This window comes from Porites lutea, chromosome 10 (genome assembly GCF_958299795.1).
Source record: "Porites lutea chromosome 10, jaPorLute2.1, whole genome shotgun sequence".
NCBI lineage: Eukaryota > Metazoa > Cnidaria > Anthozoa > Scleractinia > Poritidae > Porites > Porites lutea.
This window is the reverse complement of record NC_133210.1, coordinates 14,828,937-14,842,350: the sequence shown is the minus strand read 5'-3', so window position 1 is coordinate 14,842,350 and position 13,414 is coordinate 14,828,937. Positions and strand designations below refer to the sequence as shown.

At 35.8% G+C, this 13,414-nt stretch overlaps 1 protein-coding gene across 1 annotated transcript; it reads right to left on the bottom strand.

Annotated features, from left to right (window-relative positions):
• Positions 1-2,700: 2,700 nt before the first annotated feature.
• Positions 2,701-7,871, bottom strand: LOC140950765 (cyclin-dependent kinases regulatory subunit 1-like). Its single transcript, XM_073399997.1, has 3 exons — positions 7,755-7,871; positions 6,000-6,127; positions 2,701-3,109 (listed from the first exon to the last, which is right to left on the bottom strand). The coding sequence occupies exons 1-3, from the start codon at positions 7,811-7,813 to the stop codon at positions 3,072-3,074; spliced, it is 225 nt and encodes a 74-aa protein (XP_073256098.1). The 5' UTR covers positions 7,814-7,871; the 3' UTR covers positions 2,701-3,071.
• Positions 7,872-13,414: the final 5,543 nt, after the last annotated feature.

Below are 13,414 nucleotides of genomic sequence, written 5' to 3'. Positions count from 1 at the left end.
CTAGAAACAATAAAAGCTTTTGTAGACTATATATAAAAAAGAGTTAAAAAAGGCGAAAAATTGTCTATGGATTTGGTCAAAAAATTGAGAAATTTCCGTGTTTTTCCTTTAGGCATAATAGGCTAGGAAAATGTGTTTCACGATATTCTAGAAAGAAAACAAGCTTTTCTAGACTATAAGAACAACGAGTTCAAAAAGTAAAAAAAGTGGGATTTTTCCAAAGGGGTAAGTCCATGGTTTTGGTCAAAATATTGAAAACTTTCCATCTTTTTCTTTTAAGCATAAGAGGTCAGCAAAATGTATTTCAAGATATTCTAAACGAAAAATGCTTTTCTCAAAAGAAAAAAAGCTTTTCTAAACTATAAAAACAATGCAAGGAGTTAAACAAATCGAAAAATTGGGATTTTTTTAAAGGGGCTACCCCATGCCTTTGTTCAAAAAATTAAAAAATTTTCCATCTTTTTCTTTTAAGCAAAATAGGCCAGGAAAATGTGTTTGACGATATTCTAGAAAGAAAAAAATCTTTGCTAGACTATAAAAAGAAGGAATTTATAAACTTGAAAAATGGGATTTTTTCAAAGGGGTTAGTCCATGGTTTTGGTCAAAAAATCGAAAATTTACCATCTTTTCCTTTTTAGTCAAATAGGCCAGGAAAACTGTGTTTGACGATATTCTAGGAAAACACCTGTTTTAGACTACAAAAAAGGAGTTTAAAAATTTGAAAAATTAGGAGTTTTTCAAAGGGTCTGGTAAAAAAATTGAAAATTTTTAATCATTTTTTTTTGGCAAAGATAGGATAGAAAAATGTGTTTGACGATTTTTTAGAAAGAAAACAAGCTTTTCTAGGCTTTAAAGAAAGGAAGTTTACAAAGACAAAAATTGGGATTTTTTTCAAAGGGGTTAGTCCATCGATTTGGTCAAATAATTTTCAAATTTTAGAAGTTTTACTTTTAAGCAAAACACGCAAAGGAAATGTGTTTGACGATATTCTAGAACAAAACAAAGCCTTTTTAGACTAAAAAACGAGGAGCTTAAAAATTAGAAAACGGAATTTTTTTAGGGATTTTTTAAAGGGCTTAGTCCAATTGAAAATTTTCCATCTTTTTGTTTTAGCCAAATAGGCCAGGAAAATGAGTTTGAAGATATTCTGGAAAGAACAAAAAAGTACCTTTTTTTCTTTCTACAAAAGCATTTTTTCTTTCCAGAATATCGTGACACACATTTTCGTGGCCTATTATATCTAAAACAAAAAGATAGAAAATTTTCAATTTTTTGGACCTAATCCATGAACTAACCCCTTTGGAAAAATCCCAATTTTTGAACTCCTTTTTTTTATAGTCTAGGAAAGCTTTTTTCCTTTCTAGAATATTGGCAAGCACATTTTCCTAGCTTAGTTTGCCAAATAGAGAAAGTGAGTAAATTTTCAATTTTTTCACCAAAACCAAAATAGACCACGGAAATGTGTTTGACGATATTCTAGAAAGAAAACAAGCTTTTCTAGACTATAAAAACAAGGAGTTCAAAAAGTCGAAAACTTCGGATTTTTCCAAATAAAAGGGGTTAATCCATTGTGTTGGTCAAAAAATTGAGAATTTTCCATGTTTTTTCTTTTTGGCAAAATAGGGCAGGAAATGTGTTTGACGATATTCTAGAAAGAAAAAAAGCTGTTCTAGACCATAAAAAACGAGTTTAAAAAGACGAAAAATTGCGATTCTTCCCTTGGAATAAGTCCATGGATTTGGTCAAAAAATTGTATATTTTCCATGTTTTTCTTTTAGGCATAATAGGCCAGGATAATGTGTTTTATGATATTCTAGAAATAAAACAAGCTTTACTAAACTATAAAACAAGGAGTTAAACAAATCAAAAAATTGGGATTTTTTCAAAGGGTTTAGTCCGTGGTTTTGGTCAAAAAATGGAAAATTTTCCATCTTTTTCTTTACTTTTACGATACTCAAGAAAGAAAAAAAGCTTTTCTAAACTATAAAAACAAGGAGTTTAACAAATCGAAAAATCGGGATTTTTTCAAAGGGCTAGTCCATGGTTTTGGTCAAAAAGTTGAAAATTTTCTATCTACTTCTTTTTGGCAAAACAGGCCAGGAAAATGTGTTTGACGATACTGTAGAAAGAAAAAAGGCCGTTCTAGACTATTAAAACAAGGAGTTCAAAAAGTTGAAAAATTGGGATTTTTCCAAAGGGGTTTGGTCAAAAAATTAAAATTTTCCATCACTGATTTTATTGCCTCTGCGTCTTGACGCATAAAAATCCCTGAAGATGGAAAATAGTTCACAAAATGCGTCCCGTTTTACACAAAGTAGGAAAGATCGATTTGAAGAATTTTTGGTAAAAGGTCCTGTTCATGTGATTTTTGTGATGCATATTTATTTAAGTCTTTTTTTTGTGCTTTAAATATATAGGACTATATTTTAATTTCAGCAAACTGTGATAAAGAGTTTTTGCGTCTGTCTCCAGATTAACTGCCTGGATACATGTACATAAAGGCCCGAGCGTTTTCAATTTAGGACTTCTCGTTTTTTGAACTGGGTCTCATTAGTTATGGACAGGGACTCATGATTTTTCATAAGATGAGTCCCAGGACTCACCATAACTATTTGTAACAAAATCACTGCATGTTTGAAGTGGCCGCTTTAGTTAGACGGCCGTCAGTGGAGGCTTGACAGTAAAAACGTCCGTAAAAACTCTCACAAAGTACCATTTATTTGCCAGCATTTTACAAAATGAAATGAAAAAATATTACTAATAATTTCATAATAATTTATTTTAATTACTGTTCTCAACTTTTGACTTGAAGCACAATGAACATTACCCTCGATGTGACTTATTTCCTTGTGACAATTGTTGTAAATTTATGTAAACGGCAGAAAAGAGAATGTATTAAGAGCAAATTTCCTGTCCTGATACTTTTTTCAGATGTAGTGAACAGCTAACAATCAATCAGTCATCCCTTGCAGAACAAAACAAGGTTGCGTGGTTTTCTGTAGCATCTGGAAGCTGTCTTATCTTTATTCCTCTTCTTAGCAAAAGATTATCCGGTGAAGCTGTGAGCAGCCTTAGTTGGCAGGCCTTTTGAACAGAAGCACGTGTGGCTCTTTAAAGGCAAACAGATAGGGTACAATCCATTAAGATACTCTGGTCAGGATCTGTAATCCGAGATCACTTGGATCATACATGAAGCACATCAAATGAACCTGTGAATCCTTTCTCAGGGTGGATTTGTTGGTCCCTTATTATCTAAGTGATCTCAGATCACTGATCCTGATCTGGACAATCCCAAGCAGGGTTTTCAATAAGAGCAAGTAGCCCGGGGTGCAAAGAAAGTTGTGTCCAATAGCCCGAGGCTAGTAGATTTTGCAATCAGGCTAGTGAATTCTGTTCTTTTCGGGCAAGTGAAGTTTTTTTGGCAAATTCAAATTACAGAAAGGACTGTTATCAGGGCTGTGCTCTAGCAGAGCATGGTTGCCCCTGGCTGCTTTTAACTTTTGCCCTTGGGCAAGTAGAAAATCTCAGTTTTTTCATACAAATCATATGCTGGGCACCCTAGATTTTACAGGTTTCAGAGCACTGGGCTCCCTTCAATTTTCCTTAGAGCACAGGCTTGGTAATGAATGCTGCTCATCAAAAATTTTGTTGGGCTAAGACTCTTGGGCTAGTACATACTAGCAACAACTTGCCCGAATGGCAAGCCGTAAAACCGACTTTCTTTGCACCCCGAAGTAGCCACCAAAATTCACTGGTTATTTCACGTGAACTTGCCACCTACTTTTCTTTCAAAATTAGCCCAGCTTAAATAGAGTATTCATGCGCTGTCACTGAATAAAAAAGCCAAAATCTAATGATGTTTGTGTTCTGTTCAAACACGCTAATTTTTGTTCCAGAATGCTGGAAATACATTAATTTTAAGACAGTCAGATTTCAAAATTTTCCAAGAAACTTGTGCCTTTGTTGTGAGATTTTTCCTTCTCCGCCTACTCCAAAGCTTTTGCCGCCTACTTAAAATCTTACTGAAAACCCTGCCAAAGGAATCAACGCACCCATAAAAAAACTACAGAATGTGAAAACAATGATCCATGGCAAAAACCACCAGCAAAGTTGCATTCAGTTTGCAAAATACTGAAATACATATTGTACACTGGACATACCACGCTGAAGTATTGAGGTTCCATTTGAATGGTGACACTAAAGGTTCTTGTTTTCAAACTCAAAAGTTAGAATTACTATACACAACCTGTCTCCATAGGTAATAAAGAGATGTATGGAGAAAAAATCCACTGGGGACATTAAGCAAGGACGATGACGACAGCAAGGAAAAAGTTGGTAAAAAAATGAATTTGCGTTTTTTCAAACTTAGTTGTGTCTATTTGGACCCGCTCAATATATCAAATGCAGGCGACTTTTCCTGGAGTTGAATTCTTAAGGATTTTATTCAGGTACAAAAAGAGGAAGGAAAATTTGTCGTTGTTTGTCCACGTCATCCATAAAACGTCAAAATAGGAGATTTCACGTTGTTGTTGTTCAGTGGACGTCAAAGAAATGTATTAAAAAGCATGATGTACATGCAGAGCTGTTGTTTGGATGATTAAACCTATTGTTTTTTGAAGTTGACATTTTGGTCGTCGTCGTAGTTGCTTAAGCTCCCTACTAAGAGCCAGGACCAGGGGATTTCCCGCTGGCTACAATGGGCATGACCTCCAGCTTCTTCCAACAGAAAAAAGAAATAATAGAACCATAAGAACTCCCTAACTGTTAAAGCTAAGTCCTGCCTCAGACCTACAACAGTGAGCTTACACAACAGGCCCCCATTGTTCAAACGTACGATAGCACTATCCACTGGATAAAAATCTATCCCGTGGATAACACATTGGTTATTGGTTTTCCGGCCTAATATGGGATAGTGATTTATCCGGTGGATAGCGCTATCCAATGGAGCCAAGACAGCAGAAACAAGAAGACGGCAAAACACTCGTGTGACATACGTGCCGGGCTCAAAATAATTTCTGGAGAGTCTCCAGACACGATGACTAGCCAAATTCATTTTAGCTCTGTCAGGTATCACTTCTGGCTGGTCAAATTTGTAAGATAAATAACTCTTACAACAGGAGTGATGAACCAGAACTGGCATTAAATATTTTCAAAAAAGTTGTTGCTTAGAACTTTAAGCACTTTAAAGCACTCATTGTCAACAAAATAAATCATCGTACACATTACATTTCTCTGGTGCCTCCAAATATAACGCTTTCTGTTGTGCACATCACAGTATGAGATTTTGATCCTAAAACTACGCCAGTAATCCATGTTGCTCCCTAAGGGAAGAAAATTTGTATTCTTCGAGAAAATTAACTAATACAAGTGAAAATATTTTTAACTTTGTGAATGGAAGTGCGTGAATCCCGATGTCTGTTTCAATGCGAGAATGGTTCTGAACAACGGTTCTTGTTGCATTTCACCCAGGATTTCAGATCAAAGTTCCGCAATACACAACGACTTGCTACATACTGATAACTGAGCAGCATGGAAATTTTAATTTGCGTCATTTTCGATACAATTGAATGTACTGGTCAATTTGACCAGTCAAATCCTCACTAAGTCTGGAAATTGTCTGATGGTTAGCCGGCATTTCAAGCCCTGACGTGACAGGGCTATTACAATTTTGTTGAAAATTTTTCCCAAACACACTATTATTATTGTCACCCTTGTTACACAAGATTTGCCATGTTCTTTCCTCTCCCATCCTTTTGCATAAGTTCACTATTTATAATAATATACCCAGCAACTTGAAATCTTTATAAAAGCCCTGCTAAGAGTAGTGTCCCTCGCAGCTGTTTTAGTTTTGGCATGCAACCTCTAATTTGTAATGTTTGTGGAGAGGAGCGTTGCGTGACGACACTAAAATAACTGCGAGGGAGGCTACACTACATGTAAGTGACTACTTTACCCCTACCCACAATTTATTACACTGTAGGGTTGACATTATTCCTTACCTGGAGCATGGATTAAATAATGAATCCAGCCTGGAGACTGCTGCACTCCAAGGTTACGCCACTCACTTTCTGTCATCAGGTGGGTCCTAGGAACTAGCTCAGCCAACTCTTTGGGAAGGATCACATGCCTTAAAAAATCAACACAGATTTTAAACAGTGCTGTGCTCAGTTACTACAGTCGAACCTCTCTAATATAAATACCAAAGGGACAGAGCGAAGTGTTCATATTAGAGAGGTGTGCGTATAAAAGAGGTCATTATGATGATGTCACTTTTATGACTCCACTAACAGTTTTAAATTCACTGTACAAAGACACTGTCATTCAGTAGCATACAACATTGTACATCTCAGCCACAGACAAATTAACTATTTAAAAACGAAACGAGCTACAGCGTAATGCTGCATGTAAAAAGTTGTAATGTAAAGCACAATTCTGAAAATGTCTTTCGCTATTTTGCAAGTGCCCAGGTTTTGTACTCGTTTGAGCTCTTCAAATTCCATGACTTTTTTCATGACCTTTTCAAGTTTTCTAAGACCTTAGGGTTAGTTGTCGCCATCAAAAATTTTCAAAATTTCCCTTGTTTTTGGGGCATTTTTTGACCATTAATTGTTCAACAGACACAAACCCTGGTGTCCACCAAAATGAGTGCCGTTTGCGCAGTTCAATTACTCCTCTCTATGTCACATTGTCCTTGCTTTGTCATCTGCAGTAACTAAACTACCAAACAAAACTTTAATTTTCCATGACTTTCAAGGACTGACAATTAAAATCCATGACTTTCCAGGCCTGGAAAATAAAATTCTTAAATTCCATGACTTTCCAGGTTTTCCATGACCTGTATGAACCCTGAGTGCAGTAAACAGTGACTAGAGTACAAAATGTAATAAAAAAAAGATCTTCATGATATCTGTAGTCATTGAAGCCTTCAAAAAGTGGGTTATATTCCTCCGTACACCTTCGCAAATTGTTGTTTGGTATGCAGCGACTGCGCTTTCATCCTGCATAGCTCACCAGCCAGGATAGACGGGATCCACCCTATGCAGAGATCACTTGGATCATGGTAGATCAAATGAACCGATGAATCCTTGTCCAGAGTGGATTCATAGGTTCATTCGATCTACCATGATCTGAGTCATCTCGGATCACTGATCCTGATCCGGATCATCTCAAAGGAACGCACACTTAGTGTCCGTTGTCCACGATAGAGAGAATCTGTATTATAGGAGGGTTATAGGTTTTTTTTTTAAGAAAATATATGAGACTTTTGTCGGGACATTGGAAACTGTCTGCAATAGAGAGATGTCTGTATTAGAGAAATGCCCGTACCAAGAGGTTCTACTGCATTTATAGAACTGAGACTCGATTTGAAATATAAACATCAGCTAATTCCTCAGTTTTGTTTGTCATTTTGTCATTAAAATGTCATGTTTATCTGACTTTTATGACAAAAGTCAGATAAACATTGCAAATTAGTCACTCTTATGTTATTAGTGGGCTTTGCTATTATGCTTCCTGAGAACCAGAGCTTGTGAAGGTCGAATTTCTACGTTTTCTCACATATATCGAACCCCGCCAAGCTAAGGTTAACTGAACACAGTTTTTAACCCTCTCGCATTCATGTTTTTTTTGGCTAAAACTTTGCGCAGTGTAGTAAGCTCAAAATGCTTGTAAACGTAACATCAATCTAACAGATCCTATTAAACAGAACGAGACTTTACATCAAAGCAAGTGCCACATCGAGGAAAAGCACTTACCTATACTCGAATTTTTCATCTGAGTACTTCTCCGAATAACTAATTTGAGAAACAGGCATGTTTTCTCCCTAGCTTTCCGTAATCAGTGGCGATGTATCTACAAGTACAGCCTTCGACCACACGCTGAAATGGCGGTCACCGTTGCTGTTTGTAATTGTAGCGAGGTTCCCAAGCTATGCAGAGAATTCAAGTGTTGATCGATTGGACTTGGGAGTATCTTTGTGAATTATTTCCTTATTTTGAAAACTTCCAAGTTGAACCGCTTTCCAAAAAAGCAAATTAAGAAAGTGTTTTTATGAAACGACTGCTGAATGTTCTCAATGTGGAAAGTACTCTTCCGTTAGATAGCGGTACTGGTTACCGATATCAATTGATAAACTCTCCTTTCTCACCTGTGGCGGGAAATTCGAGAGGGAAACGTCTTTGTTCTTGAAAGTGGTATGAAATTGACCTGCAGCGTGACCTTGTTCATTTTTAACTCACCGGATAAGCGCTCTAACTGAGCTTATATCAAACCTAAATAGGTAAAGGAAGATATTGTTTGAAAGGAAAATTATTTCAGTTGACGAGTCTCCACGCAAATCTAGCTTTTATAGAATGAACAGAGAAAAGGCGAAAACTCGAAACAATCGGGGTTTTCCCCAAAAAGATGACTAATCACCTGACTGATTTTGGTCTTTTGATTCGTCAATAGATCTCCGCCGACTGCGGACAACAACTCTCCACGTTGCATTTTCACAGCTTGCTTGATTTTCATCGAAATTAAGGTAAGAAGCGTTGTATCTTAAATTCAAAGCCAGTCATGCCAGTGTTGAGTGTAATATAGGAACTGTAGATTTACGTCTTGTATGCTCATATCAAACTTAATAGTTCGACTTGCATAAAAATTGTACCATTGGCATAATCTTATGTAATCAAGGGCTTTTATCTTGTGGTTCAACTAAAACAGGCAAGATGCAATAAAAATAGGAGATAGGGGTCAGACTAAATCAGGGGAAACTTACAGAAAAGAGGTCTTCCAACTATCGTTGGTGCCTTACAACATTAGGGTGCAGGATATTTAGGTATCTAGTATAGAATTACTTCACTCATGGAGCTAATTGTAAAATTGTAGCCTGGGGAGGGCTTCCGGGATAGACGTGGAGTTTTTTAGTTGGCCTCTCTATCCTGCACAGCAGCGTACATATAAGGTACGTTTGCCCTCTGTCCTAAACAGGTTTCTAAAATGCGGGTAAAATAGAGGTTGGCTTGTCCCCCTTTTGAAGTCGTCCACCAATCGGAAAAAGTGCACAGCTTTCCTCGAACTACGGGGGTATGTGAGAGAACTGAGAATGTGAGTTCGAATTTCTTTGATGTAGTGCTCAGTGTTGTGTCCAAGAGGTGTTTTCCAAGTGGATAAAATTGGATGTCCTGTGCAAGAGCTGAACGGCTGTTGATTAACACAAAACAGGTCCTTCGGTTTGGTCTTTCATGTTCGACTATACTACGAGATAATTATTAAGATTATTATTTTTAAGATAATTATTTTATTTTGCTGTAGCTCAACAGCATTAGACACACTGCAAAAATAAGAATTTCTTTCCAGTAATTCACTGTTTAATAGAAAAAGATAGCTTACAACACCTCAACATCACCATTCCTTTTACTTGTCACTTCCTAGTAGAAGTCTAAAAAGCAAGTCATTGAGCAGAAAAAGGATGTCTGTCCTTTTTCAGGAGCAACATCAACTCATTTAAATGAAACTTCATTAATAACACTTCATAATAATACTACATGCATTATTACTGTGAAACTCACAAAATCGTTAACAACAGAAAATAATATTTCTGCAATGTTTTTGAGGCTGGAAAAAAAGCCAAACAAATGGAAGAAAACTTAAAATGCAACAAAGGTGATTCTTATGATTGCATGGTTCCAACACAAACATCAGGTACCGTATTTCCTCAAATAATAGCCGGGGACGATTATTTATTTTTTTTGCACAAAAAGGGGCCAATTATTCAAGGGAAGGCAATTATTTCAAATATTGCTAGCTCACAGGAAGTTATGCCCTAAATATTTTATTTATTTTTCCATGTAATCAAAAAATAATCACATCAAATAATAATTATAAACTGAACATGGGCTTTTTAAGTGTTTCAAATGTAGTTCCTTTTTCAGAGCTTGAATCATCACTGATCAGTTTGGCTGGATCACATTGCACTTCTACTTGACAGGAAGGGGATAAAAGGAAGAGAAAATGGCTAGAGGGGCGGGGGGAGCAATTATTTCAGGGAGGCAATTAATTGAGGAACGGCTATTATTTGAGGAAATATGCTACTCATGATTTCTAGAGTCTGACAGTAATCACTCTTGTAGAAAACAAATTTGTGAATACAGTCGAACCTTCAGTAATGGCCACCTCTCTACAAAACGGCCTTTTTTTTGGCAAACAGTCCTTACATTCACTCTTGTGAACAACCTTTCTACCACGGCCACCTCTCGATAATGGCCACTTTCTTCTGTCCCCAAGGTGGTCATTGTAAGGAGGTTCAACTGTATACTATTATTTTTTAAAAAGAAAATACTAATCTAAGTAACCCCAATAATGCTCTACTATGGCTTAGAAAAATTTTTGATGGCATAATTTTCCCCAATAGTAAAGGGCTACGAAGGTCATTAAGATGGTGACCAACTTGAAAAAAGTATTCATTGCTTAAGAAAATTGATGTAAAGCTAATGAGGCTGCTCAGATTTAAGTCTCTATCAATCAACAAAATCAATGCAGTAGAGTTAAAACAAAAAATGAACCTAAGTTTATATTTCTGAGGGTTCCTCACTAAAGCTAAATACCTAACTTAACCCTGGAGAAACATTGATCTTTGCAATACATGTAGCAAATGTTTATAAATACTAACTTGTTTGAAACAGTTATAAAATTAAATAAACAAAAATTACTATAATTTTATAACAGTTAACAATTTATTATTTTTTTTCACGTATGCAGATTTTCTTGCTGTTTAGATGTTGGTGAGAATATTCACTTAATAATATAAAATCAATTTTAAGATATACAATACAGAAGTATGTTGCCAATTTTCTGCTTGTTTTTAATACTTTAATTAGAATCGGACTGTCAACTGAGGAATGAAAAGGCTTCAAGATGGTACACCCTTATACATGTACATAGTTCTCGCTCCTGATAAGTTGAGGAAACAAAACTCAAAAGACTTCACTTGTAAAAGTGTTGTAAAATTGTTTATATTATGACAGCACTGTGCAGAATGAAAAATAGCATGCTAGAGTACTATCAGAAGGTTGCTAAATATTTTTTATGCAATTTAACTCTTATTCTCTGACCAAACAATTTATAAACCACCAAGTGTTGTAGTTTATGTATCACATCCCGTAACTGATACAAACATAAAAAAAGAATGCTCAAGTCATCTTACTAACATGTTCACCTTGTTCAAGACCAGATTTTTCAGTTTTTGCTCATAGCAGTAACCAATAATATTGTCCTTTTGAAATCCTTGTGACACTTATTATATAATTAGCCTTGTACCTGACTCATACCCAGTTGTCTTCGCATGACTAAGGTGAGACAACAAAGAGAGAGAGATGACTGGGGACAAGTCAGGCCTTGTACTTGTATATATGTCCTTGGGCAGATCCAGGGGTGGTTCGGGTGGTTCATTCAAACTCTCTTAAACTGAAATAAAACTTTTAAACATGAGCGGTTTCTGATGAAAACCTTTGGTGGACATATATTGCTGACAAATACTACATGTTTTCTTTTGAAAAATGACTGTGATGAAAAGAAAAAAAAAAAACATAATTAATTGACAGAGGGGAGTACTATCCTGGTTTTAAATGCCAAGGGTGATTTTTAGAAAACATGGGAAATACAAATTTGTAACTGTTATTTCAGATTTATATTTTTTATTGGTATCGATTATTGTAAATTTTTAAGAGTAGTTTAATTGTTTAAAACAGCTAAGAAAAGGGGTTTGTTTCAAATACAATAATAATTATATCCTTTAAAACACAGGATATCACCTTTCTGAGGACTTAAGTTTCAAAATATTTCCAGGGGAGCATGCCCCCAAACCCTCCTAGGATGGTACGCCTTTGGCAGACATTAAACCAAACCCCCCTCCACTAAATCCTGGATCCGCCCAAATGTCAAGGATAAAGGAAGAGTCCTGTCTGCTCATCCAGGAAGAGTAGTTTTTCTTGCTGGGCAAGTAACTGTTACAGCTCACTTGCCCAATGGTCAAGGCTCTAGGCAAGTCAGCCACCAACCAAGTCATTAATTAACCCTTTTAATCCTATGATCAAAATTTGAATTCTCACTGGTTGCCCCTATTCATTTTCTATAGTTCAAAGTAATGGGGAAAAGTTGATAAAATATCAAGCAAATTCATCTTGTGTGAGCATGTCTGTAATTCTCATGACCACTCTGTTTTACAAAGCATTATTGACATTACAAGGAGAAATTTGATGCTGATCACACTTAAGGCTTAAGGGGTTAACTTAGACAAGCAAGAACTTGCCCCGGGCAAGCAAAACATGAGATGCTTGTCCAAAGTTAATGATATGCTGGAAATATTCAAGCTGTTTTAGAGTCCTGTATGTAAATAGATGACTCTTGAATAGAACAATGAGACACTAACAAGACATTCTTTTCATAAAAACCCAAAACTAAAATTTCTACACTTAGGGGAGGATGAATGTTGGCCCTTTTTAAGTTACAGTTTGTACCTGGCATATCATTTATACTAAGAATAATATTACTGTGCTAAATACTTAATATTACATCTTTTTAACCATATAGAAAAATAACTTAATGTATACACAACTTTTTTTACAAGCACAGCGGTAGACTGGTAGTAATATGGACGTATAACTTACACACGGTATTATGACATTAATATGTGAATGCATATGATTTAAAACTAACAAAACAAATTTGTACATTAAGATATGCTTGAATTCTTTGACATTATTCAATGAACCACAGACAGTACTGCATATCCATAAGTCTTTCTTGGTGGCAAACATGATCAAGATATTATCTTTGCCGTAAAATAATTGTCATTCTTACCTTAAATTTTAATATTAATTGAAATGCAAAATATAAGTTTGTAAAAATTAATGATAGCTGCCCTCAGCAGTAATAACCTACATAATAATTAGACACTGCAAATTTAATTAAGATCCTTCAAAATTTATCATAATCAACTAAAAACACTTTCAGCACTGCTGTCACCAAAGATCAAGGGTTCTTTTTAATTTATCTTGGATTCTTTTTAACGTATTCTTTTACAGTCAAACTAGGTCAAGTATACCCCCACATGCGAGGTCATAAAAATTTCTGTCAGCTCATCAGCTTATTTTTGACTCATGTATAAACGTGTTTCATGACAAAGATTTTTCAATCTGACCAGATCCAGAGAAGTTGTACTCCAAACATTCCTTGCCCAATATGCATACATGACTGCAGGCGTGAACATCATTTAACACCTGAGTACAGTGGTAATGACCAAGAGATTCAATTATGATTATTAATACAATCTATAGCTTGCCAATATGCTTGACCTGGCTTGACTGTAAATGCCACCTGATGACTTGCCATTGTTGATGGTAAGCCTGAAAATTTTATTTTACTGTACATTTGA